The sequence below is a fragment of the Tyto alba genome, unplaced genomic scaffold (assembly GCF_018691265.1).
Source record: "Tyto alba isolate M040663 unplaced genomic scaffold, T.alba_DEE_v4.0 Super-Scaffold_14, whole genome shotgun sequence".
Lineage (NCBI taxonomy): Eukaryota > Metazoa > Chordata > Aves > Strigiformes > Tytonidae > Tyto > Tyto alba.
The window spans coordinates 58,266,434-58,290,592 of record NW_024881276.1 but is presented as its reverse complement, the minus strand read 5'-3'; the positions used below and the strand labels follow the sequence as shown (position 1 = coordinate 58,290,592).

The window sequence follows — 24,159 nt, the reverse complement described above, 5'->3', positions numbered from 1 at the left end:
ATTTGGGTCTCCAGGCAACAGCGCACAGAGAAAGGAGGCATGAGAGGTAACAGTTTTTCCCCGTAAGCAGCCCTCTTCCTCCTTGTGTGGGGTTCCCCCAGGTGTGGTGGGTATCTGCTTATGTTGTGGCCACTTCCATCCTTCACTGTTTGGAGGGCTATTGACCCTTTCCTGGGCCAGAAAGCAGTCAATTCAGAAGTGTCACAGGCTCAGCAAGGGAAGCCCTGAATGTCCCTTGAGGAGCTGTGGATGTACAAGAGGATTCCTGGTGTTGAATGATAAAGGACTCTGCAGCTCTCCATGCCATGTTCTGCCCGCACTGGATGGGGACTCGCTGGCAGAGGGAGTTGTTCTTTGCAGCCCTGCAGGAGAGGTCTAATGGGAAATGCCAACTTCTTCAGGGCAAACAAGGTGGAGATAATGAGGAGATCATTGGGAAGAGGGGTGAGACAGAAGTTAGTGTTACCCCTACACCCTGCACCTGGAGGGGCTTGAGGAGAATGAAGAGCCCCTCACCAAGAGCCCTTTACCCATTGCCTCCCATGGAGTGGCTTGTGTTGTCAGGAAGAAAACCTACTATGGCCACTGTCATGGCCTAGGGCATCACTGCCTCTGGAAAATACCACATTTTGTTTTTTTGGGGAGGGTGGTGAGAGGGAGACAACAGTTTCGGTGCCTCCTGGCTGGCTCTGGTCATTGCTGCTGTTCCAAAACTAGGTGCTCAATGGGGACTGTGGCCCAAGTGTGCAATGGCTGTGGTGGAGAAGGATGTAGCCACCTGGTTGTATACTCTGGGACTACCAGAGTGATACCCCACAGCTGAGAAGGGGACAGATGAGGAGAGTGAAGCTGGGAACTGACAGGATGCTATGTCCTCCCATGTGCTGGTGTTTTGAGTAGGTTTTTGTTCTGCTGCTTCTTCCAACTTGTCCTGCTGGCTGGGGAATGGTAGTGGGCCCAAACGTGCAGTCTCTCCTTGGCCTGTTGACATCGCCTTGTCAGTGGTGATGCCCACCCCACAGAGGAGGGCCAAGAGCGTCCCTGGGGTGAGAAACGTGCATTATGATCTGCTGGTTAATTCCTGATGAGTATTCAGGATGGTTCTTCTTCCCCACTGGTAGAGATGAAACTATGGGACATAGACATCACAACTAACGGTATTCGTATGCTCTAGGACAGTGGCCCTGTGACATGCTGGCCACAGAGATTAAAATTTAAACGCATATGGAGAGTAACATATGAAATTGCCTGCTGCATATTACTTTTGTAATTTTGGCTATAGGCCAGCAAAAAAGGGCTGCTACCTTGGTTCATATGGATGTTTTTATACTTACTGTGCTGAATGAGGCCCCTGGGGACACATTCCCTTCACTTTGAAGAAGCAGTGAAGAATGAGGATAAACCCAATGCTGCTGTTCATGCTGGCTGATACTTGTTCTGCAAATGAGACAGGGCTTTGAGATACTTTTTTAAAAATTGTATTAATTGGATATGTTTCATTTTGCAGTACCTCCTTAGGTTAGATGACATCACTGCTTCTCAGAACAGAACTCCGTGTGTCTAACATTAGGCTCTCTGTTCATTTCCTTTTAGTTGCAAAGACATGGTATGCAGTAGCCTTTAGTAATGGTTTGAAAGTGTTTCTAGTCAAGAAGAGAAATGTTGGTGTTGGAGCTTTGTTCATTAATTCTATTTCCTAAACAGCTCTAAAAAGGAACCTACCTTCAGAAAGAGGCAGAATGGTCTGGAAAATAATTTAGATTACCGAAATACAAAGCAAAGATGATGAGAACTGCCCATTTGATTTATAATCTTACAGATATCTCAGAACTGTAGGTGTTCTAAATTTTGATTAAAAATTTCACAGACAGATGTGTTTTGTGGAGACCAAGACATTTCTCTGCCTTAATGAGCACCAAACTGTTCAGCCTTATCTCATCCATGAAAACAGACTTTTTTCTGTTCATCTTCCACAAGTGATTCTGTTGGTAGGTGACAAAAACAGCTAACTGATCTCTATGTTTCCTCATCCAGTACAAGCTAGAATACTTACACAGTTATGTGAATAACTGTGGTTCATTGATTTCTCAGCCTTACCTGGGAGAATTTGAATGCTTCCATCTGAGGCTCACCTCAGGGACAGTTCACCTGACAGAGGTTTATTCCTTTCCTTGATGTTGATCTTTTGGCTAGCTTTGAATGGCTCTTTGTAAAGCATGCAGGGAAGGAAAAGGTTTCCATGATTATGCTATCCATCCATCTGTCAGTCCCTCACAGTAGCTTCAGCTGCTTTTATTTCAACCACATTTGACAGGACATGGCGATGTTGTGTTTGACAAAGATACTCCACTCCCACAAATATAATGAAAATTGATGTCAGGGAAAGAACGATTTAAAGACTGATCATAATTACTGCAATTACATTTGCTGTTTTCCTAGTTGTTCAGGGGAAAAAAGGGAATGGAAAAGAATAATTGAACCATTTACTCTAAATATTGGTCTTTACCAACATTACCGTTGGTTACCAATACTGAATGATAATGTTTCTACTCTCTGCTGGAAAATAAAACCTGAGAAACAGAAGCAAGTTTGCTAACAGTGGATAATAGCAGTGCTGGAAATTCACTGTTTAATTAACATGTTTATTCTTATGTTAATTGTCAAGACACATCAGAAAGCAATTGACACAAATACATGTTTGGTATATGGTGTACATCTTCACCAGCATCATGCCAGGAACGAAAAAACAGAATTTAAGACAATAGAACAGTATTTGTCTACTTAGTAGGGAACAAAATAGAGAAGACAAATTAGAGAAGATATTTATCATCCAGAACAAAAACTACAACAAAATAGATTATTAAAGGCTTCTGCATAGATGCAGATGCTTGATTCAAGCACGTACCTTGATAAATGAACAAATACAGGCAGAGGTACCAAATACAGCATCAATGAATACGCAGCGGTAATAGAATTGAGAAAATGTCAAGAGGAGACCCAGGGAGTATGGACTTGTTAAGTAATAAGTATCTCAAAACAAGGTAAATTTCCTGTGATCACAGAAATGCAAAGAAACTGAAAATATGTCCAACTAAAAAATTCTGTCTCTGTGCTAAATTGAAGTATGTGGCAAAACGAGTAACTGAAATAGGAAAAAAGTAGTAATATTAGATGAGTAAAGTGGGATACAGTTATCCAGATGGCTTCTTGGATTTTTCCAGTGCATTCATCAAAATGGTCATTATTTCATATTGCTTGGGAATGCTTAGTACAGACATTTTCTAATTTTTGAGAGTCCAAAATTACGATGCTCAAAAAAAAAAAAGTGTGGAAAAGGGTGTTTGCTTTTCCCCCATCTTTTTTTCTCTTTAAATCTTTATCTTCATTATTTAGAAAGGCCTGACTTAAACATAAAACTTGATTTTTACCTTAATAGTACTATAACAGAAAGAGAGATTATATTTTTCCCCCATAGGCTTAGAGGACTTGAGTTGGAACATTAGTTGTGATGGAGACATGTTTTTCTGATGAGTGTTTGTCAGAATTTTTTTTTATCAAATTTGTGTTAAAAAAACAAAGCAGCCATGATCTGCCAACAATGTGGCTTAATGTATTTATTTCAACTGTTTTGGTTGGATCTAACTGCTTCACATAATTAGCTTCCTACTTGTTCTTCAGTCATCTACTGAGTCTTCCGGAGCAAGAATAGCATTTATGATATTAAAAAACCCCAAAACAAATAATAAAATTCTTTCTAAAATCAAGAAATTTTTCAAAAATTCAATGAAAATTAAAGCCCTCTGTATCCTTTCTATACACACCATACAGAAACAATGACAAGGAAACCAGAAACCTAGTTATCTTTCAATTTTCGTCATCTAATTTCAGAACATTTCAATGAGAAATTCAGTAGCATGTGTTTGTAAAAATCCCACTTTAAAATTAGCTTTATGACCCACTTGTGTTTGAAAATGCTTATCAGCTCTACATGGAGAGGAGTAAATACCTTTCTGTATGAGGTGATTGATGGTATAATTACAAATGGAATAAATGGAATAGTCATCATGATTAGCAGAAGCTGGAATGGAAGATAGATAAGAGAAAAGAATTTATATTGGGGAAGAAATGTACCATTGTAAAAGAAAAAAACCCATACTAATTGGAGGGAGAAAGAGGTTGGTAAGTGGTTAGATAAAAACAATACTAAAATATAATGTACTGCTTTCAGTTTCTCTTTTCCTACTTCACTGTCCATACTTCTTTCCGATATTCCATGTTCTTTCCTTCCACCTGTCACGGCAGAATCTGATCTTTCACATCTGTGAATTAATGTTGATCTTTCTATTTCAAGCAGAATAGAAAAAAAACCACTAACCTTTATCCAACTTCCAATAAGAGGAAGTAACATTGCCCCAGACCGAGTGCCAATTAGAACCCAGAAATTTTCTTTTCAAACCACTGTTATGACATTATAACTCTCCAGCTGATATTACTGCATTTAAAAGCATTTAACAAATTTTAAGGAGTTATTTTCTCCCAATATATTTCTTTCTTTCTTAGTACCTGTGAAACTGTTTAGACTAAAAATTTTCAATAATTATTCAGTCTTTGTGACTATAGTGCATCCAAGATCACATATTACTCATTCTCTTCCCTTGTCTAGGTAGACAAGATATTTAAACTGTAGAAAAAAAAAAAAGAAAATATATATAGGCCTTTAGTGCTACTGTTATGAAATAGGTGTGGACTTTGAGACAAATGATTGGTTGATGTTATTCAACCATCTGATGTCACCATCTGCCAGAATAATATTAATATTTTCCACAGTCTGACACTTCATGGAAACCATCACTGGGCTAGCAGAACTGAAAGCAAAGGTTGAGTGCCATTTGCCAAACTTGGGGGCTGTCAAGTCGCATGTGCTGAGCACCAAACTCTCTGAGGTTGGTCTCTCTCTGTCTGGGGAGGTCTTTGCAGTGCATTCACAGAGCTGTGCTCCAGCCTGTTTTGCCCTGTGTGCCAGGATGTCTATCTAGACTTACAGAAGGGCCACAGCACTATGCTCAGAAACTGCTGAGGGTACAGGAAAAAAACCTGGGGTAAATGGAGATAAAAAAGGCATGACACTCATACCTGCACTGAAGACTTCTGTACAGCTGCCTTCTGCTCTACAGATGTGGCAGCTCTCCTGCCTCTCCGTCATGACTGTCTTAATCAGCTCTGCGGCAGCTTCTGATGTGAAGGGATGCAGATGGAGGGAAGAATCAGGGGCTGCTTCTACAGGAAGATGCAACTGGACCCCAGCATGCAGGGGCAGGCTCCTGCTTTGCTCTTAACTCCGGTTTCCTCCTCTCACTGACCTCTTGATAGATATCTCAGCTCACCCTGACCACAGTCAACCTCTCCACTCCTTCCTGTACCTGCCCTCTCTAGATCTGCACGTTCTGGCAGTCCCTCTTTCTTCTCCCCTTTATCTCTTCCCTGTTCAAGGGAGACTGAGTACAAATATGTTTAATTCTAAGCCACTACCAAACCTTATAGCTGGTGCTCCTGGGGCTGACAGTTGGGCTTTCACAGCTCTGTCCAGCACTTCCTTTTGCCAGAGATATTTCTAGCCCTAGGAGGTTTGCTTGCATCCCAAATCTCCAGCCACTCTAGGAACAGACAACTCATGAGTGGGCCTACTAAGGGCTCTCTTCTCTTGCTTGAACCCAAGCACATCTCAAACCTCCCTCTCGCTTTGCTGAACTCAAGATTTCCAGTCCAATAGACAGTGGTGCAGACACAGCCGTTCGAAGCAAAATAGAAAGAAAAGAAACTCCTGCCAAATGGGGAGGTCCAAAAGGTAACCAAAGGTTGGGTAGAAGGTAGCAATGATGTGCCTAGGCTTTATGCAGTGATAAAAGAAGTGTTTGCTCGGGGCGGGCTAGTTGCAGTTGTACTCCTCAGCTAGAGGGAGTGAGGGGCCTGTCCCATCCAGGCCTACCATGGCAGGATTTAGAGAAAGCCTTGGCAGCCCGGCTCTGAGAGCCTGCTGAGGCCTGGGAGCGGTGATGTTTCCAGACCTGCTGGGGAGCTCTGATGCACACCTTCAAGTGCCCTTACGTGCTAGCAGGGGTGACTCCGGCAGCCCAACAGAGGCAAGGCTGGTGTAGCTCCCTGCCCCCAGGCAGCCCAGTATTCCCAGTGTGCATACACATAAACCTGCATACACAACACATATACGTACGTATATGCACATATATGCCAGCCACACAGATCAGCACAGACAGACATACTTTGCACCCACACAAACAGCGCCAACAGCCTCATCCTGCTCCCCATCTCTGGTTGAGCATGATGGAGATCTAAAATGTACAGCACGGATCCCTCCAGTATCAGGGCTACTCAGTCTGCCCAGTAGCTGCCTCTGGATCCCTGTCTTCCCAGTTGCCTGATACCTGGACATCTGAGGCATGGACACACACCACAGTTGCTGGTACAGAGCCCTCACTCACAGATGCACACACACGTACAGAGCTCTGTGACAGGTAGCCGAGACTCCCCTGATCCTTCTGATAAGCCCACTCACCCTGTGGTCTCACCCTCGGGGGCACATAGGGGCATATGTCTGGCACCAGGATCACTTCACCTTCATTTTGGCTAGTGGTCATGCACTCATTCACACTCCCTCACTTACTCCAGGTGATTTTACTCACTCCAGTCTCTCCAATTCCTGGCACTTAGACCTCTGTCATGAAACACATGCACACAGAGTAGAGCATCCTTCATGCCAGAAAATAGAAATGGATTTCAACAAGACAGGAGAGACTGCACAAAATAAGCGCAGGGAATGGCCAGACAACCATACTGATCAGCAGCCAGTTTACACGCTACTAACCTCTTTTATACCTTTATCTATTTTCTCACCTTTGTTTCTCCCCAAACCACCTAGATCCTCCCCTTTCCTTGCTGTTGGTTCTTCCCCTAAACATCACATAAATCTAGTGCAATCCCCAAATGCTCTTCTCCTGCATCCCATAATGGGTCCCATACCCCTAGGCAATAACTGCATCTCAGTTACAAAAGTTCTTCTGAAAGCCTCTCCCCCTGACTGATCTTGATGGGCTTTCGCCTGGACCCTGGGACTGAAGTTCTCCTTAGAACAGCCCCGGGAGGGGCCCAGACAGGGTGTCCCTTCTTGGGAGTCCATAATTTGGGTTCCTGCCTGCCATCATGCCCCTGTGGTCCTCTGGTGGGCTGATGGCTCCTGGGATGGGCCTGGGAGCAGCCCGGCAGGGTGCTGTCTGGGGTCCCCCTCCTGCCAACCTTGTCTCCCTGTGGGTGCGCGGGTGAGCTTTTGTCACACAACCTAACATGATCTCCTGCGAAGGGGGATGACTGCAGGTGGAAGCCAAATGATCCGATCAGTATTTAACACAAGTTGAGCTCTGCCACTCATAGCTCATGAATTGATTGTGGTTAGTAGCAATCACAATGAGAAATAAATAACTGAGCTCGGTAAGGCCAACTGCATGCACGTGCTTGTCAAGAAAATCAGTCAAAAGGATCACAGCCCTGAAAGCTGGTCTTTGTCATGCTCATAGCCATGTCCTGCCTCCTCTGAAGTCTGGCTGTGTCTGGCCTCAATGCTTACCTTTGGAGCGTATAGTACAAGAATCTCTTTTTTCTTTTAAGTTGCAAGGAACTCAGGGAACAGCAACTTTACTCAGCCTAGTCAGAGGCATATGGGAGATGCTATTAAAGCACTTGGTTCTAATTATGCTGCGGAAGAGAAACATATTTCACGTGTGAAGGGAAAAACATGCCTTTGTTCTTCCAAAAAGAGAGATCTTGCAGAGCAGAAAACTGTGAGATGTGAAGCTGTGGTGGACACCAATTCAAATAGCGTTTGCTTTGTGCTGGTTTTCATCTCAGCATGTTTAGCTTTTTTAAGGGACCAAATTATTTTTTTGCATTTTGAATTCTACCTGATGAGTGCCTCAGGTTTCCCACCCATGAGTGCCTACTTGCCTCCTTCAGGCCTGCGTAGGGTGGAGCACAGCATCTCTTGCCTGTCAGACAATTTCTACCTGGGAAGTGCAGTGATGAACCAGTGTAAACATGCCAGAGCTGCTAGAATGACCAAGGGCATTTATGTATGTATGTGGAGGGAAAATTTGCTATAAAGAGTAAATAAAAAGCTAACAGCTAATGAAAATTGAACCTTTCACATTCAATGACATGCATTCCAAATAGTTTAGGTATTGCTGAATTGATCCCAGGAGTAACATTCTTCATATGGAGGTTCTGGTCTTCATAAGACCAGAACTTCTCTGTGTGAAATATAATAGTTGATGACGTACAGGTGGTCTGACTAAAATCAGGGGGGGTCTATTTCATATGCTGAGCTGAATTGGCTTAAGACTGCTAGAACAAATTGTAGTAGCATTCAAAAGCCTGACTAGATCTGCTCCCACAGGAAATGAGGTAATTGCAGTAGACTGGAAAGGACTGAAGGATGTGGACCAAATCAATATGGACAGCACCAGTTCACTGCATGGCAGCAACTTCCATCGACCTTCCACTGAGGTGAGTGCCTGTCCCAGACCCACTTACCCAGGGGGATCAGAAAGTTTCAGTTATTTCTGAGTTCAGAAATGGGTGTTGTGCATCACTGAGGCATCATCTGAGAGAGGACTGGAGTGCCAATGTGCACCCAAGGATTGGACTTCCGTATCTGTGCAGTTTGGCTTGCATTGAATAGAAATGAGTCACTCTCTTCACAATATCCATTGTGAGTAAGAATTTGCAAATGAAACTGCTTTTAAACACTCCTGAGTGGAGTGGAACAGAACATGGAAAAAACTGTGGCAGTTCTGACAAGCCTGTAGGTCTTTATTCCTTGAATAATGGATTCACTGAAATGTCCATCTCTGTGTCTGTCCCAGATTCTGCAGCACAGCCATAAAATATTTTGAAGAAACACATTTGTCTCCACTTTGATTTTTAGGGATGCATTTACTAGTAACTCACTGCCAACTGATTTACCATGCAGTATCTTAAGGCTGATTCATTTGCTGTTCTGAATTACTGCAGCTTTTGCAATCTTATAGATCTGAATTTTCAGCTCTGTAAGGTTCAAGATATGCAGTCATGACTAATAAAAGATCAAAGCTATTTTAAACACACAATATTTGAGGAATCATAAGTAATATTGTCAAATAACATTTAAAAATAACATACAATTTGCAAAACCTTATAAAAGGCTAATGTATAGCTATTATACCTTACTGTCTTGGAATGTAATTTGAAGAGTTTCATGGAGTCCTCCTGTCAGAAATTGTGAGGCCCAACCGTGTATGGAAAGTTCAGTTAAATCAAACGCAGATCTAAAAGTCAATGAGCATAAACTATACCTCAGTGAACATTTTGATTTATATGAACAGGTACCATAGGTGTAATTGATTAATTTAAATTTTCCTGAGTGACCACATCCCCAAACCCAAGATGCTGAAATGTGACTCCTCCCAGCTGAAGAAAATGCTCAATGAATTAGTGCTGTAATGGCCGATGTGGGAAATGGATGTAGTTTACAAGGGGAAAGTGGGTCAGACTGGACAAACTGAAAGACTACAAGAGCAAATGATTTCAGGAGGAAATAATTCTGTAACTTGCTGTATTATACTCAGAATACATAGGTAGTGTAGCTCCTCCTTGTGTTAGCCTCAAAGTGATGCAACTCCCACACAGGGGTGCCAGCATTGCAACATTTAGCAAAGAGCTGTTAGAAGGGGAGCCTTATGGAAAGGGGTTTGTTTTTCTCTCTCTTACTCTGTCTAGGATCCTATTCACTATTGTACCTTCAAACACTGTGATACTTATGAACACCATAATCAACAGCAGGGAATGAAACCAGCTTGAAAGACACAAATTCTTTTAATATATCAGATAAAGTAATGACTGTTGATTATGGCAAACTAGTAGATAGATGCATGGCTGTTTGCAACTTGTTTGTTACACTAACATGATGTCTTTCTTCACTTTGTTTAGCAAACACGGACAGATTTCTCATGGGATGGTATCAATGTGAGTATACACCACACCACTGTTCAGCTTTCTAGTCATAGGATTTGTCTGCCATTGGATACAGTGGAGACCAGAATGGAAACATGAGTGAAAATCTATAGTGCCACTGAATTTCTGGGAATTGTCTACAATTCAGAGAATGGTGGTGAATTTTTGTTTGCCTCTGGGTCTTTTGCTCTGGCTGGTATTTAGATCTACAGGTGCCTTTTAAATTATCTTTGTCTTCTTTAGGACAAGTGTGTGTCATTTCATATGTTCTATTTCTGAAATTTCTGGGCACAGCTAGATAAAAAAGGTGTCTGTCCAGCAAGTTTAAAAAAATCAGTAGTCTTTGATCAGAGCATCATTTGATCTTCTCCAGGAGTTTGGGAGAAATGTGTCCCTCATTTTCAGCTGCATACAGAAGTGAAAGAATTCTTAAATGTCCCCTGGGGGAGATGGTCAGTACCAGTTAACTTCAATTAACAAGCAGAAGAAAAAACAAGCAAACGTTTTAATAGCACTGACATCTCTTTCATTATGGCACTTATGGCTTGGGATCTGTTGTCTAGGCTCAGTTAGAGAAACAAATTGTGCAGGAAAATAATGGTTCATGCATCAACTGTCTAGAAGAAATTTGCCAGTTTTTTCTTCACTGCACCTCTGTCTAGCTGAAAGGTACAGTAAGGAAACAGTCATGTTTCCTTGTAGATAGTAGAAGACAGTTTCCTTACTTGCAGATCACCATTTTCCAACCCATTCTGAATCCATGGAGCTCTTTCATTATGCACTTCTTTCTCTTTCTGAGTGTAATTCCATAGATCTTCTTTGGTATCAAAGCTGGCTCATGAATTCCCTTCCCCTTCCCCTCCCCCTCCCCCTCCCCCTCCCCCTCCCCCTCCCCCTCCCCCTCCCCCTCCCCCTCCCCCTCCCCCTCCCCCCTCCCCCTCCCCCTCCCCCTCCCCCTCCCCCTTCCCCTCCCCCTTCCCCTTCCCCTTCCCCTTCCCCTTCCCCTTCCCCTTCCCCTTCCCCTTCCCCTTCCCTTTCCTTTTCTCTTCCCTTCCCCTTCTCTTCTCTTCTTTTTCCCTTCCTTTTCTCTTTCTCATGGCTCTCCAACCTCATAGTGGTAGAGACCTTCTGCAGTTTACTTTCTTTTAGGGGCCATTTCCATGAGGTGGCTCACAGAACAGCCCTCAGGCTGTCTTGAAACAAATGGGTGGGTAATGAACAGCAGCACCCAGGCAGGAATGACCAGTGGGGACACAGATGGACGTTCTTCAACCAGCTTCATCACCAAAGGAAACGCATCATGGAACAAAGGCTATGTTCTCATTTTTTAACTATTCTTCCCCTACTTTCTGATTTCTTCAGCTCACGTTACACACAGACGTTCCTGGCTCCAAAGTTACAGGATGCCTTAACCGTTGCATTTATACTCAGTTTCCAGAGAAACTCACCTCTCACATTTTGGCCATTGAGCGGGATTATATGCAGTTCAACATCTTTACAATACCTTCCTTTGCCTTCAACTATTTGACTGCCCAGTTATTGTTCCACTGACCTTTGTGAGGTTTGTGCCTATGACCAAATGCTTCCTTCATGTCAGGATTTAAAATTTCCAGTATCATGACCACTACTTTTGAGTATCTTTGTGTCTGAAACATGCTGGACTTGATTTTCAGAGAGGTTGAGATGAAGAACAGAAGCAATGCTTGTTTAGCCCTTGTGAAAATTAGGCCTCATATGCAATGCCTGGCATCTCTGAACAAGCCCGATGAATTAATCTTGAGGGATTGTGTTTTATGATGATGTTTGTGACTCCTGACTGTCCCAGTAGTTTCCTGTCCTTGTTATTCAGGGACTGAGGGTGAACATAGAGAATAAAAAGAATTAAGCAGAACTGTAGACCTTATTTCTTTACAGGTAGTTGTTGGTGCTTGAAACATGGTGCATCACTGATACAGTCACATTCATTTTATTAAGACCGCATGAGAAGAAATGGAAACCAAAAGTAACATATAAAAATTAATATCTGTAGTACGGTGCATATGTGATGCATTACTGGGTCTTGCCTATTACATTGTCAGCTCCCCATTGTAAGCTCCCTGAATTGTCTATCAGCCATCTCATGCATCTCTAACAAAGAGTTAGGGACAGTGCAGCATGTCTGTGGAGGACTGGCAGCAGCTGAAGGGAGGCTTCTCACAGCCTGCTTCTGCTGTTCCCGCTGACCTTGCCTCACTGCATCCCAATGCTATGCAATATCCAGTCTTGGTTAAGTAGCCTCAATTTTTTCCTTCCCTTTTGTTCTTTTTCTTGTTGCTTGCTTCTGCTCCTCACCTTCCCCCTACCTTCTGGCATCCTTACACTGATTTCTCACTTCAATTCACTTTCTTTTCTACTTCCTGTATATAATTTCTTCATATTGTCTCTCTTTTCAGCTTTCCATGGAAGATACGACCTCCATCCTCCCCAAGCTGAAACGCAACTCCAATGCTTATGGGATTGGAGCTCTGGCTAAATCATCTTTCTCTGGTGAGGTCCTCAAAATTTGGTTTTATCCTTGGCAGCTTCTCTCCACAGGCCTTTGTGCCTCTTCTCATATCTCCCTGTTGCTATCCCAGCTGCTCCTTTCTGACTTTTGCCTTTTTGAGGCCTTAGAGGAGTCTCCATCACCATAGTCCTAGACACAGAAATCTCTTAGTTGTTGCTCTTTCAAAGAACAGATTTTCTTACTCCTGTGGCCTCTCACCCCAGCTTAGACATCTTCAATTGCTTTCCCTCAAACAGTCTCGGGTTTAAGCCCATTTTCTATTTCTTAGTTTGTTCACTTCCAGGCTCCATCCTTCATGCCCAGCTGTGTCCTAAATGGATTCTAGGCAAGAAAGGAAAGAGTGTTTCACATCTCGAGTTTCCCTTTTTCCCCCTTCTGAGACCCAGCCCAAGGAAAGACACAGAAACTCTCCTAGAGAGTGATACAGTGAAAGGTGAGAGACACCCAATCCCAAGCCTGAACCCTGTCAGGAAAGGAGGGGAGAAGCTCTACTTCCAAGAGAGGTAAACAGCATGGCAGACAACCCTGGAGCTGTGTAATAGCCCCTCCTTGTTTTCTAATGTCTGGCCCCTTAGGGATATCTCGCAGCATGAAGGACCATGTCACAAAGCCAACGGCTATGGGCCAAGGCCGTGTGGCTCACATGATTGAATGGCAAGGCTGGGGCAAAGGAAACAGCCAGCAGCAGCAGCACACGCATGAGACAGCACGCAAAGACGCTGATGCCTACTCAGACCTGAGTGATGGTGAAAAGGAGGCCCGGTTCCTTGCAGGTAGTGCTAACTTTTTGGTATGTGGATTGGATTGGTTGGGATGTCCCAGAGCAGAATCCCAAGAGAAAGACCAAAAGGGCAGATACCTGAAAGACACACTGTGGGTGGTTCAAATGGCTGAAGGAGAGAGACACCATGGCTGGAGTATTGCCAACGGAATGCAGAGTGGAGAGGGTGAAGGCCAATTGTGGGTGATGGGCATTGCTGATAGGACAAGAGTGGGACAGTGTGACCAAGGGATGAGGTTAAAGAGGGTGGTGAGAAATGGAGACTTTCACACATTCCTGCTTCCCCTCCCTGTCACCTTTGCACAGGAGTGATGGAACAATTTGCTATTTCTGAGGCAACTCTCATGGCCTGGTCCTCCATGGATGGTGAGGATGTGAGTGTAAACTCAAATCAGGAGAACCCAGCAGGCAACTACTCTGAGAACTATCAGGAGCTAATGGAGAGCCAAGGTGAGCTCCAGTGCTTCTTGCTAATCTTGTAATACCCCTTACCTGCTCTTGTCATGTTGTTCTCTTTCCCTCTACCCTGTTTTATTCTGTAGCCTCAATTTTTGGGATTGGGGTCTAGCAGAGACATCACCTGTTTGTGGAGCTGTCCAAAGAATCTAGTCGTAACAGGGAGGCTCCAAAGTCCAGGTCCTTTGCCTTTTTTTGGTGCAGCTGTGGAAAGCTAACAGCTCTTGAAGTCAACTGTGGGTGTAATCAAGTTCATCTGTCAACTGCCTAGAACTGCTTTTTCTCTTCACCCTTCTCCCCTCTAAAGGTTTTATCTACCCTGTACAGTACAGTGCCATGCACAGGCACAGAAGCTGTCAGAATGGGCCAGCTTGGCCTAGAGAGAATGTCTAACTGTGTGTTGTTTCCCTTCTTTACTTGCAGAGCATATGGCCCAGACTCAGTATGATAGCTGGCCTCATTCCTACGTCTCGCAGGGCATGTATTGCTTAGGTTCATCTGAAGCCTGGGAGACCAGTGACCAGTCCCTCATCGCTTCCCCAGCAACTGGCTCCTACTTAGGCCAGAATTTTGATGAATCCCAGACAAACCTTCAGGAGAGCATTTTGATCCAGAGCAGCCTTCTGCATCAGCAACAGCTGCAGCAACAGCGGCAGGAGCAGAACTTCATCCAGAGCACAGGGCTGGTCCACGTTTGGCCCCTGCAGACTGCTCAGGGTGGGGTTGGGGCTGAGTCTAGCACATACACAGAGGACCACATTGAGGATGAAGGGAACCCACGGCTGGAGAAGGCTCCTCTCCTAAACAAGAAGCCCTCTCCAGAGGAGGATGATGCAGTGTGCCGGGACCTGGAATCACTGTCTCCTCGAGAGGAGATGGAACATGCTGCACTGAGCCGCAAAGTCTCAGATGTCACCTCCTCTGGGGTGCAGTCCTTTGATGAGGAAGAGGGAGAAACAAACAACTGATGCTTTCTCTGAAGTTGTCATCACTGCTGAACAAAGAGAGGGGTGGCAAGGAATGAAATTACAGGGATTCTTCTCTCCAGCTCCCCATACTTCCAAGCAGGCACACCTTCCATTCCTGACATATAATTATTTTTTTAAACAAGAGGAAAACTCAAAGTGCTTGACGCATGAAGACCTCTTCTTCCTCTCCACTATGGACTCGTATTTTTGATTTATATTGCTCTGGGCAACATATGTGAGGTGCTTGGAGAGATCTGGATTGGTAAATCATTTCTGAATCTTTTTAATACAAAGTCTTGGCTGTGGATACAAACTTTTCTGGTACTGGAGATATGGCAGATGAGACAGGCTTGGTATAGGGAGCAGCTATGTGGCTAGAATCCACCTTAGCAGAATGGATGTTGCTCTGTGGACGTGGTCCCCTTTCGTAGAGTATATGAATATAAACTGGTTTAAAATGAAGATGTGGCTTTACAAATATAGATTGCACTAATATTGTGATTGTGGCTGATACAGAGGATAAGGCTGTATTTAATACAGGCTGTACCGAGATGAAAGGTTCGCTGTGTAACCAGATCCTCAGTAGCACCTTGATATGACATTGTAGGCTCAGTGGATACAAACTGCACTCCACAGGCATGGGCAGTGCTGCAGTAGAGATGGTGTGTCTCTGTGGGCATGGCTCTGCTGTGACATGGAAGAATGGATGCAGATACGAATCTAGCCCTGCTCTTGGATATTCATGCTTCGATCTCTTTCTAATCTTTCACTTACTTGTCTCTTTGACATTTCTACCTTTGCAGGATCTGGTAAGAGTGGTGTGTCCTTTTGGCACTGGGCACTGGATGCCAGTGGAAAAGACATTTTCAGCTACGGAGACAGTCATAAAAAGCTGGCTTTTGCAAGGGTCTTGAGAACACATCCATCTTGGTGCTGCTGCTGTATCCTTCTGTCTTTTCCCTTGCCAGCAGTATGGGGAGACCCAGAGAGTAGGCAGCACATCCAGGAGCAGTGTGTACAGCTATGAGATCACAGCTACCGAGTTTACATTGGAGTTTTCAGTTCTTGCTTTTTTTAACAGTTTTGTATTGCTGGGTAAGTGTTCCTAACAAAGCAGTTAATAGTGAGAAAGGCCTGTACTCCAGTCATCACTTAACAGAAATACTGCACCTTTCCCATTTCTGCCACTCCTTCTCCAGTGCCAAATGTAACTGGAGAAAAAGGGGTGAGAGGAAGTTTCCCCCTCCCATTTATTTCTTCTTCCTGCCTATATTTTCTTTTGTTTTCCTACCCCCAAGCAATGTAAATCATTCTCAGTGCTTGGTCTGTATGTTTTTCCCTCCCATCTCTCTTTAGGAGTGGAGAAAGCTTATTTCAGGAGTTTTCCACATTTGTACAGGTTCTGTATTTTTTTTTGTTAAAAAAATATGGTTCACTGACTAGGGGAAATTTGGTCTCTTGCAGTTCCTCACCATGTTTCTACAGACCTCCTTTTGAGGGGGAGGGGTTTTGAAAGGAACAAACTGTCTCATTTTGGGCTCTTACCAGAAAACAAACAGGGGCAAAAGCAAAAGCAAACATTGTACAAGGCTGTCGATTTTGCTGGAGGACTGAATAGAACCATTAGAGATTACACGAGTGCTGTGTTTTAATTGCAATACCTCTTGCAAGGAAGCACCAGCAAAGCATGTATTTAAATCAGATGACAGATCTGATGAGCTAGAGAAAGGAATTTGCCTGGGCACTGCCATACTATCCCAGGGGCAACTCTTTCTCACTTACTCTGACTCATACCCACTCTGTTTAAATCATGATACAATTTTCTCCTCTTTGCCTTCTCTTCAGGCTTGGTGTATTTTTTTGGATGACAGGAGAGTGATACGTGCTCCTTTCCTGATTCAGGTTTAGTACTCGCATATTTGCAGGGAAGAATGTCTGAAGAGTATAAAATGTGACTGAAGTAGTATCACCAAGTGTCAGAGTTCACACAGCTCCTGGCAAGCAAAGCAGATGATGTCCAGGAATAATGAAAAGTAAAAATGGGACTCTCAGGTAGAACTTTACCCCACTCAGCTTTCTCCCGCTTATACAGGCAGCTGCATGAAGAAGGTCTCCTATATGAATGCCCAACTCTTTCCAGCCAAGTCCATTTTCAAGTGGATCTGTCTTCCCTCTCCACTGCACCTCTAAAGGAAAGACCTTTGGGATATTTAAGACTGGTAATTTGGTGTAGGTAAGAGGTGATACAAGTTTTTGTGACCATCTTTGCTCGAGCTTGCTTACAGCTCTCTAAAGAGGTAGCTCTTTTCCTGAATGATGACCTTTCTGTATCTGTTTAAAGATGTTTACACATTCAGGTGCTAACCTCCCCTGGGCAAGAGGGCTTGATAAAGATGATCTCCTACAGTTCTTGGAGGGCCAGTGCTAGCTTATTGTCCTGAACTGGTTTGAGTCTAACCACGGAGCAGGGCCTAGGAAATCACACTAGCCAGAACAGGGAAATGGAGCAAGTCCCAAGAGCATCTCAGAAGATGACAAATGAGTAAATGTTAATCTTTTATTATTGCTTTTTTAAAAAGCCTTCAGGGAAACAAAAATGGTTAGGTATGTTCCTTTGTGGGAGAAGATTTGTGTGGCTTGTTTTTTTTCTCCAAACCATTTTGTTCCCACGTGCCTCTCCGGAACCAGTCTGGATGTTTACAGTAACTTTCAGAGTAGCTTCTAATGATCTTTGTGTGTTGTTTACAGGATTGGTACAACTTGTCCAGGGCTTCTTTTTCCTTTAATGTGGACATGTGGTACATTTACTAAGATGTCTGATTGATGTCTAAAAGATGTACACTATCTCCATGCAAGGCAGTGACAGGAAATTATCTACATGGGAAAAGGTGTGAAAAAAATTGACCTCGTAGAAAATTCTGTGGGGTTCAATAGGAATAGAAAATGTGTAGAGTTTACTAACCTCTCTGGAATGGGATAGAGAATTATACCATGCTGTATAGTTCCATAATTTGATCTCTAGAAACTTGTAGATAGACTCTCATTCTCTGTGAATTCAGACTGGTTTGAACACTACTCTCTATAAAAACTTTCAAGCTTACTAAATTCTATATTTTTTTTATAAAGGTTTTGAGTTTCTGTGAATAATGAAATTTCAGCCTTTTTCTGAAAAAAAAAGAAAAAGGCTATTTTCCGTGACCTCTCCACAAACCAAAAGAGAAATGTATTTACATTTGCCAGGAGCTTGACTGGAGGGAGCAGGTCTGCCCACCCACACTTGCTACCTGAATGAGCATCTTGAGCTGAACTGAAAAGGCAGTTTGAATCTTTTGGAAAATGGTTTGTATAATCTGGCCTTTTCTTATGTAACAGGCTGCTGCTTGTGTGTATTGAATATCAGAGAGAGGGGCCTGGAACCTCCTGTACATTTCCCATAAAAGCTGTTATTATATAGCTACACCTATTCAAGCATATGGGAGGCACAGGTGCTCTGTGAGAAAAATTTGGCGTGCAGTTTCTTTATCCTGGTGAGAAGGGATGAGTTGCAAAGAGTCCAGCCAAATAGAGCCCAAATTGAATATGTGAGGCTGAAAATAAGAAGGAAAGGTAAGATCAGTATCCCTGAGCTACAGTTATTAAGAAACTGAGCCCTGCTGTTCATTTACAGAAACCCTTTGTAAATCAGAGCTGAAGTACATAAAAATTTTGGATTTTCTGGAAGCAATAGAGGTAGAAGATTCCCATCTTTCTGCCTAAGACTTTGCCTTCAGTGGGAACTTGTTGAAATTATTGTACTGAACATGAATGAAGGCTTAAACACAAGTGACCCTAATTGAAAAAGATCTCAGATTCCACTGCAAGAAAATTCTCTCTTGTTCCTTCTCCCATGACTGCTCATATCTGATCAGTTACATACAACTTATTTCATAAGTCTTTTATAGAAATCTTAAGCTTTAAAAGCCTTGTGAGTTCTCTTCAACTCCACTATCTCAGGCTCTGGGATGGAGAAATCAATCTGCTTCTATCAGCTTCTGTGCCTCTAAGTCATCATCTTCCTCTGGGAAGCTGCTGACAAGTCACCCACTTGCTTTTCCCCCTTAAAAACTTTAACATCACCTTTCATGGTAAGTTTGATGCAGAGAACATAGTTTAACTGTACACCTAAGCTGATGGCAGGGTGAGCTGCTGTGAAGGAGGAAACCGTCTCCCCTGACTGTGCTCACCTCCCACAGTCCTCATGCAGATGCTGAGGCACAGCTGACCCCGCAGCAAGCCACTGCACTTTATCCACTGTACCCTACTATGAAAGTGAAGAGGGAACAGCTGTGACCTTAGGGAGAGAGAGCACTATTCTCAGCAGCTGTCCTTTATATCAGGTTAGGGAAACTGCGAAAGTGCACTTTGAAATGGCAACTTCGTGATGAGTCTAAGCTGCTAAAAGGAGCTGTCATGTCTCTTGCCTTCCGTCACCACCAGTTGTATACTTATGCTGCCTAAGAAGTACCAGTGCTAACACTCATTTGGGTACTTGGGATTTGGTCCCATTAAAAACTAACCCAGTCCCCTATCAAATAAGGGTTTCAGTGGGATCAGCTCCTTGTATTGTTTCACTTGGTGAGGCAAGCATAACTGAGGGTTGGTGAAATATGCAGATGGTCACGTTGAAGAATATTTCTTTAGTTGCAGATGCAACTTAAATTGGCTTAAGCTCATTGTGAAATACCTGTCTGAGAAGAATAAACCCAGCTGGGGTACCACTGGGGCTATATTCCTTGCTTCCTTCCATAGTGTTTTCCTTAGAATTTCGAGTATGCTCTTATCTCATTTGGTCTCTTGTTATTTAATGCCTTGTTATTTTCCTCACTATTCCCTCCCATTCCACATGTTCCTTTGAGAGAAACCCTTGCAGTCAGGCAGGAGGAGATGAGTAACTTGGTATAGACATGGAATTAATAAAATTAACATGCACAAATCTTGTATGCACTCAGTGATTACACTCCATGGCAGCTAAACATACTGATAAGCCTTCTCCTGTAATTGCAAGAGGCAGAGCCTCGTACAGGGGTGGAGTACAGCTGTTAGAGGTGAGGTTTGTCCCTACCTGTAAGCCAGTTCCACTCTAGTGTGAGATCCAGAATGGCACTTCACACTTAGGCAGAGTCTGTGCATGATGAACTGTGTACAACAGCAACTAAAAATACTAGTTGTAGGCCCAGAGAAGAGAACTGGAGAGAAGGAAACTGTTCCCTTCACTGGACAGAGGTATGAGGTACGGTGGTGAGGGAAGGTAGTGTGCAATGGTTCAGGCTTGTGAACAACTGTGCATGCTCTGTGCAATAGGAAGGAGAAGTCTAGCCAGAGAGAACAAGGCTTGGGAAAAAGATTAAGAAAAGCTTGACATCTTAATGTTTACACAGCACAGGTAGGAAGCTTCATGGCAGACTCCGGGCAGAAGGGGCTCAGGTGTAGGATTGCTACACAAGCTGTAGCTCCAGGATTGATGCAGTTTATGGTACTCCTTAGTCCAAGCCACACTTCTTTCTGTAAGGCTGAGTGATAGGAAAGAGACCTCCTTGAATTTGGGCACCTGCTGGCTTCTTTTTTATCATCTTTGAAAAACAGTTCAAAATACGCTTCAGGAGAATCATATAAGAAATACACCAAATAAGGACTTAGTCACTGTCCAAACAAAGTTACTGTGGAACACACAGTTCTCATTGGAAACCCAAAATATCTAAATTTAGTTCAGTTTGCCTTAACTGTTGTATTGGTAATTGCCTAGAAGGAGAAGAAACTAAATTAAATCAACCTCTAAACATTGTAGAGAGCAGAGCAACATTGGCATAGTCTAAGCTTTTCCTTCTAATTTCTCCCAGATGGAATTTCCCATGTTCCTTGTTCAGACAACGTTAAACAATCTGGCATTCCCAGATTCCCATTCCCTTAAACTGTTTGATTTTTTCCAAAAGACAAAGAAAGGAAAGGAAAAAAAAAATCCATCCCAATACAGAGATTTTCAGTAGCTGGTGCCCTTAAATCTAGAAAAATATAAATAAGTAACAGTTTCATCATTCTCCTCCGCTGTAGCAATCTGAAAGGGAGACAGATTCTGTGCCACAGCTCAGGGAAAATAACAATAAACAGGGAAAATATGAGTAAAGTAGTGCCTATTAGAACTAAATGTATGTGTAGGACAGCCTACAGTCTCATTAAAACACAGTCTCAAATACGAATGCAAGCTGTAAAGTTGACATCAAGGTGCCTCTTTTGTATCATAGGCTTTTCCCAGGCTAAGGAATAGTGAATCTGCACAGGAGCAAAAGAGAACAGCTGGACATCTGTGCCAGATCAATGTCTTTCTTTGTCTCGGAAGATGTCATGAAGCCTGGGCAAGACTGTTGGGGACACTATGCTCTCTCAGTAGCACAGCCACCTTCATGAATTGACTGGGGTAGGGATGAAGACAAGCGTTTATTATGTTAGCAAATGGACGTGGAAGACCTGCACTTAGAACATTAGGGACTATTTACATCCTTGTGCTGATATTTTTCCCCAGCATGGGCAGAACAAAGTGTTATATTTTCCTTGGAAATCGAGAGAAGCTCTATGATTGCCAGTGTTGGTTGGTGCAAAAGAAAATACATGTGATACACTTTTTCAGATCAGATACATGTTGTTGGAAAAGGAAAAATTTAGTCAGGTTGTGCATCTCTGAGAAAGCGTATGTTTACTAAAACTGTAAAGACTTGTTCAAGAATGTCCTCGGTGTAAATATCACAGAATCACAGAATGGTTTGGGTTGGAAGGGACCTTAAAGATCATCTGGTGCCAAGCCCCCTGCCATGGGCAGGACTTACCTACAGATGAATGGTGGCTCCTGTCTTCTAGGAAGAGGGACTGCAGTGTTCTGTGGAAAGAAGTGCTACTGAGGATCTTCCTCATCTTCCTTTGACTGGGAACATTTTAAATGCCCTCTGAAACCTAGTCTTGTTTTCGCTTTCCCATAAGGGATCAAATGTCCATGCTAGCAAGACAAAAAAAAAACATCTAAAAAGGCTCTTTTCCATTATGGAGACATGACCATGCACCAGGATTTACTTCTAATAAGCTAAAGGCATCTAGTCCAGATTCACTGGCCTTCTGGATTCATTTTTGTTGTGCATGAAATCCAGCTCTTCCAGGGTTCTGCCAAGTTCCCATGAGGCAAGTACAGGTGGGCTTCCCATTTTTTCAGATACTGCATGTGTGAGCAATCTAGCAAGCCAAAAGCTCTTTTGCAGGTATATTTTCTTGTTTGACTTCAATTTTTCTTCTCTGATTTGTGGCTGTTGTGCATGATTGCAGGTCTCTGGGAATCCCTGCACTATAAAATTTGGACACAAAAGCGATTTTACAGGGAACAGGATTTCTCTTGTTTCAGCTCTTTTCAGATATGGGATACAGACTGAGGACTTGGGAGGTACAAGGATGGAGGATGGGAATCTCAGGGGTGGCATGTAGAATGGATTCCTGAAGCATGCTTAAAAGTAACTAAAGGCTTGGGTCTTCAAATGTTGTATTCTCAGTATCTGAAACTGCTTTAACATAAACTTATGGAACAATGGAGGTTGCCGCAAAGCAATTCAAAGAGCTTCCTCCAAGCCTGTACACATTTTCTGTAGGGGGGAGGCTGCATGGTGATTATATATATTCTTTCAAGCTAGTGCATTGATGTTTGGGGGGAGAGTACTGAATGGAAGTAAAACAAAAAGAGAAAGGGACCCACTATTGAAAGCTTTCATCCTTACCTTGTCCCACGCTAGCCCTTAATAACTAAAATGAGTCTGATTTGCCTTTGGTCTTCCAGCTCCAAAACATGTTTGCCTGAAACTTTTTGTTGGATATACTTCGCATGTTTTGATAATGTGACTTAGAACACTTCTACAAAGATATATAAATGCATACATATACAACCACGTACATACATGTACACGCACTACATATAGACTTAGGAAACTATATGGCACTATACACCTCCATGCCTGTATGTGGCAGCAACCACAGTAAAGGAGGGGAGGTAGCTCAAAATAGCATGTACAGTCCTTTATGGAGTTGTTATTAAACAGAATGTGATCTTGCCGTCCTGGCTGGTGGAAGTGTTTTATTTCTGTGGGACTGGTTCCAGGGGAGTTGCGTCTGAGGAAGGAGTATCCTAGGAAGACGGGGTGGGTCTCAGTAAGGTAGTCCGATGGAGGACATTGGAAAAGATACATGGTCTCTTGGAGAAGCACCCCAGAGTAGGAAATCTGTAACAACACTATTTCTCATTAAGATAAGAACATCACATGTTTGACTGTACAGGGCTAAAATCTCCTGTGTGCCTGTGGCTATCATGACACAAATCCCAGGCCATCGTGGCAGATTTCATGATAGACAGCATCATATCAACAGGATCCTCTCGTTTAGCATAGAGTGAGTTTTCCTGTTACACTGAAACAGCATTTTTCAGATGATATATATTAAGTTTTGCCCTGGTATTGGTGACGTGCAGACACATCTGGTACAGAGTTGGACAGAAGATTCACAACAGCAAGTTAGGACAGGACACAAAGAGGAGGCTGATGCTGGGATTGTAAAAGGCACTGACACTGGATAGCAAGACTCTGGGATCACATTTCACTTCTAAATTGGTGCTTCCCAGCCTGCTGCCCTCATAGCAGGTTGGGGAATTGGTTGACCCAGAGGGAAAGGAGCATCTCTGCACTTCCAACGTTGTTGGATCATCTGCTCCTGATTTAAGACATCAGGCCAGATCCAGTAGCGCTTTGTTTACCATAAGAGAATTTGAAGTTCTAGCCATAAAAGATACCTATTTCCTTGTGAAGATACTTGCGCTTTTCTACCAGTTCTTACTGGGCTAAGCAGTATCACTTGCCCTGCTTAAGGCATAGTATATTTCACAACTGGGACTACTTAGCTGATCTTTGATTTCTGTGTTCTATTTGAAGTTAGTTTGCTTCCTTCCAGTTTACCTGCCTTTGCTACTGAATAGATTCCTACCTTCCCCTTGGTATGTATGTCTGCATAATTATGTTCATATAATTAATTGTGACTTACATAAGACACGCATACTTAACTCCTTTAGATTTGTTTTGTTTTGTTTTGTGTTGTTTGTTTGTTTGTTTTGTCAATCCTGTAAGTACCCTAGTACTTGCTCCTGGCTTTTTTTTTTCCCAAATGGCCTCTAAGTTGTCACTATTTTTTTTTTTTTAATGTAGTGTGTCAAATAAAATCTATTATTCTACATAAGTTTAAGACTTGAGTCCCTGGGAAAATAACATGTCTCTGGGCCTGGAAGTCATACCTCTGCATAG

General features: G+C 43.0%; 1 protein-coding gene across 7 annotated transcripts in view; it reads left to right on the top strand.

The window, feature by feature from the left end:
- Positions 1–22,924, top strand: part of FAM131B (family with sequence similarity 131 member B) — a 38,173-nt gene extending 15,249 nt beyond the window's left edge. For 2 of the 7 annotated variants that reach the window (XM_042788421.1, XM_032997526.2), the window contains exons 2-8: positions 8,462–8,571; positions 10,033–10,068; positions 12,489–12,582; positions 12,885–13,034; positions 13,177–13,374; positions 13,689–13,832; positions 14,262–22,924. In XM_042788421.1, the coding sequence (XP_042644355.1) occupies positions 8,462–8,571; positions 10,033–10,068; positions 12,489–12,582; positions 12,885–13,034; positions 13,177–13,374; positions 13,689–13,832; positions 14,262–14,806 (1,277 nt within the window). In that variant the 3' untranslated portion in view covers positions 14,807–22,924. Of the gene's footprint in view, positions 1–8,461; positions 8,572–10,032; positions 10,069–12,488; positions 12,583–12,884; positions 13,035–13,167; positions 13,375–13,688; positions 13,833–14,261 lie in introns of all 7 variants that reach the window. The other 5 variants (XR_006164914.1, XR_006164912.1, XR_006164913.1 and 2 more) reach the window with 5 other exon arrangements.
- The last annotated feature ends 1,235 nt before the right edge of the window (positions 22,925–24,159 follow it).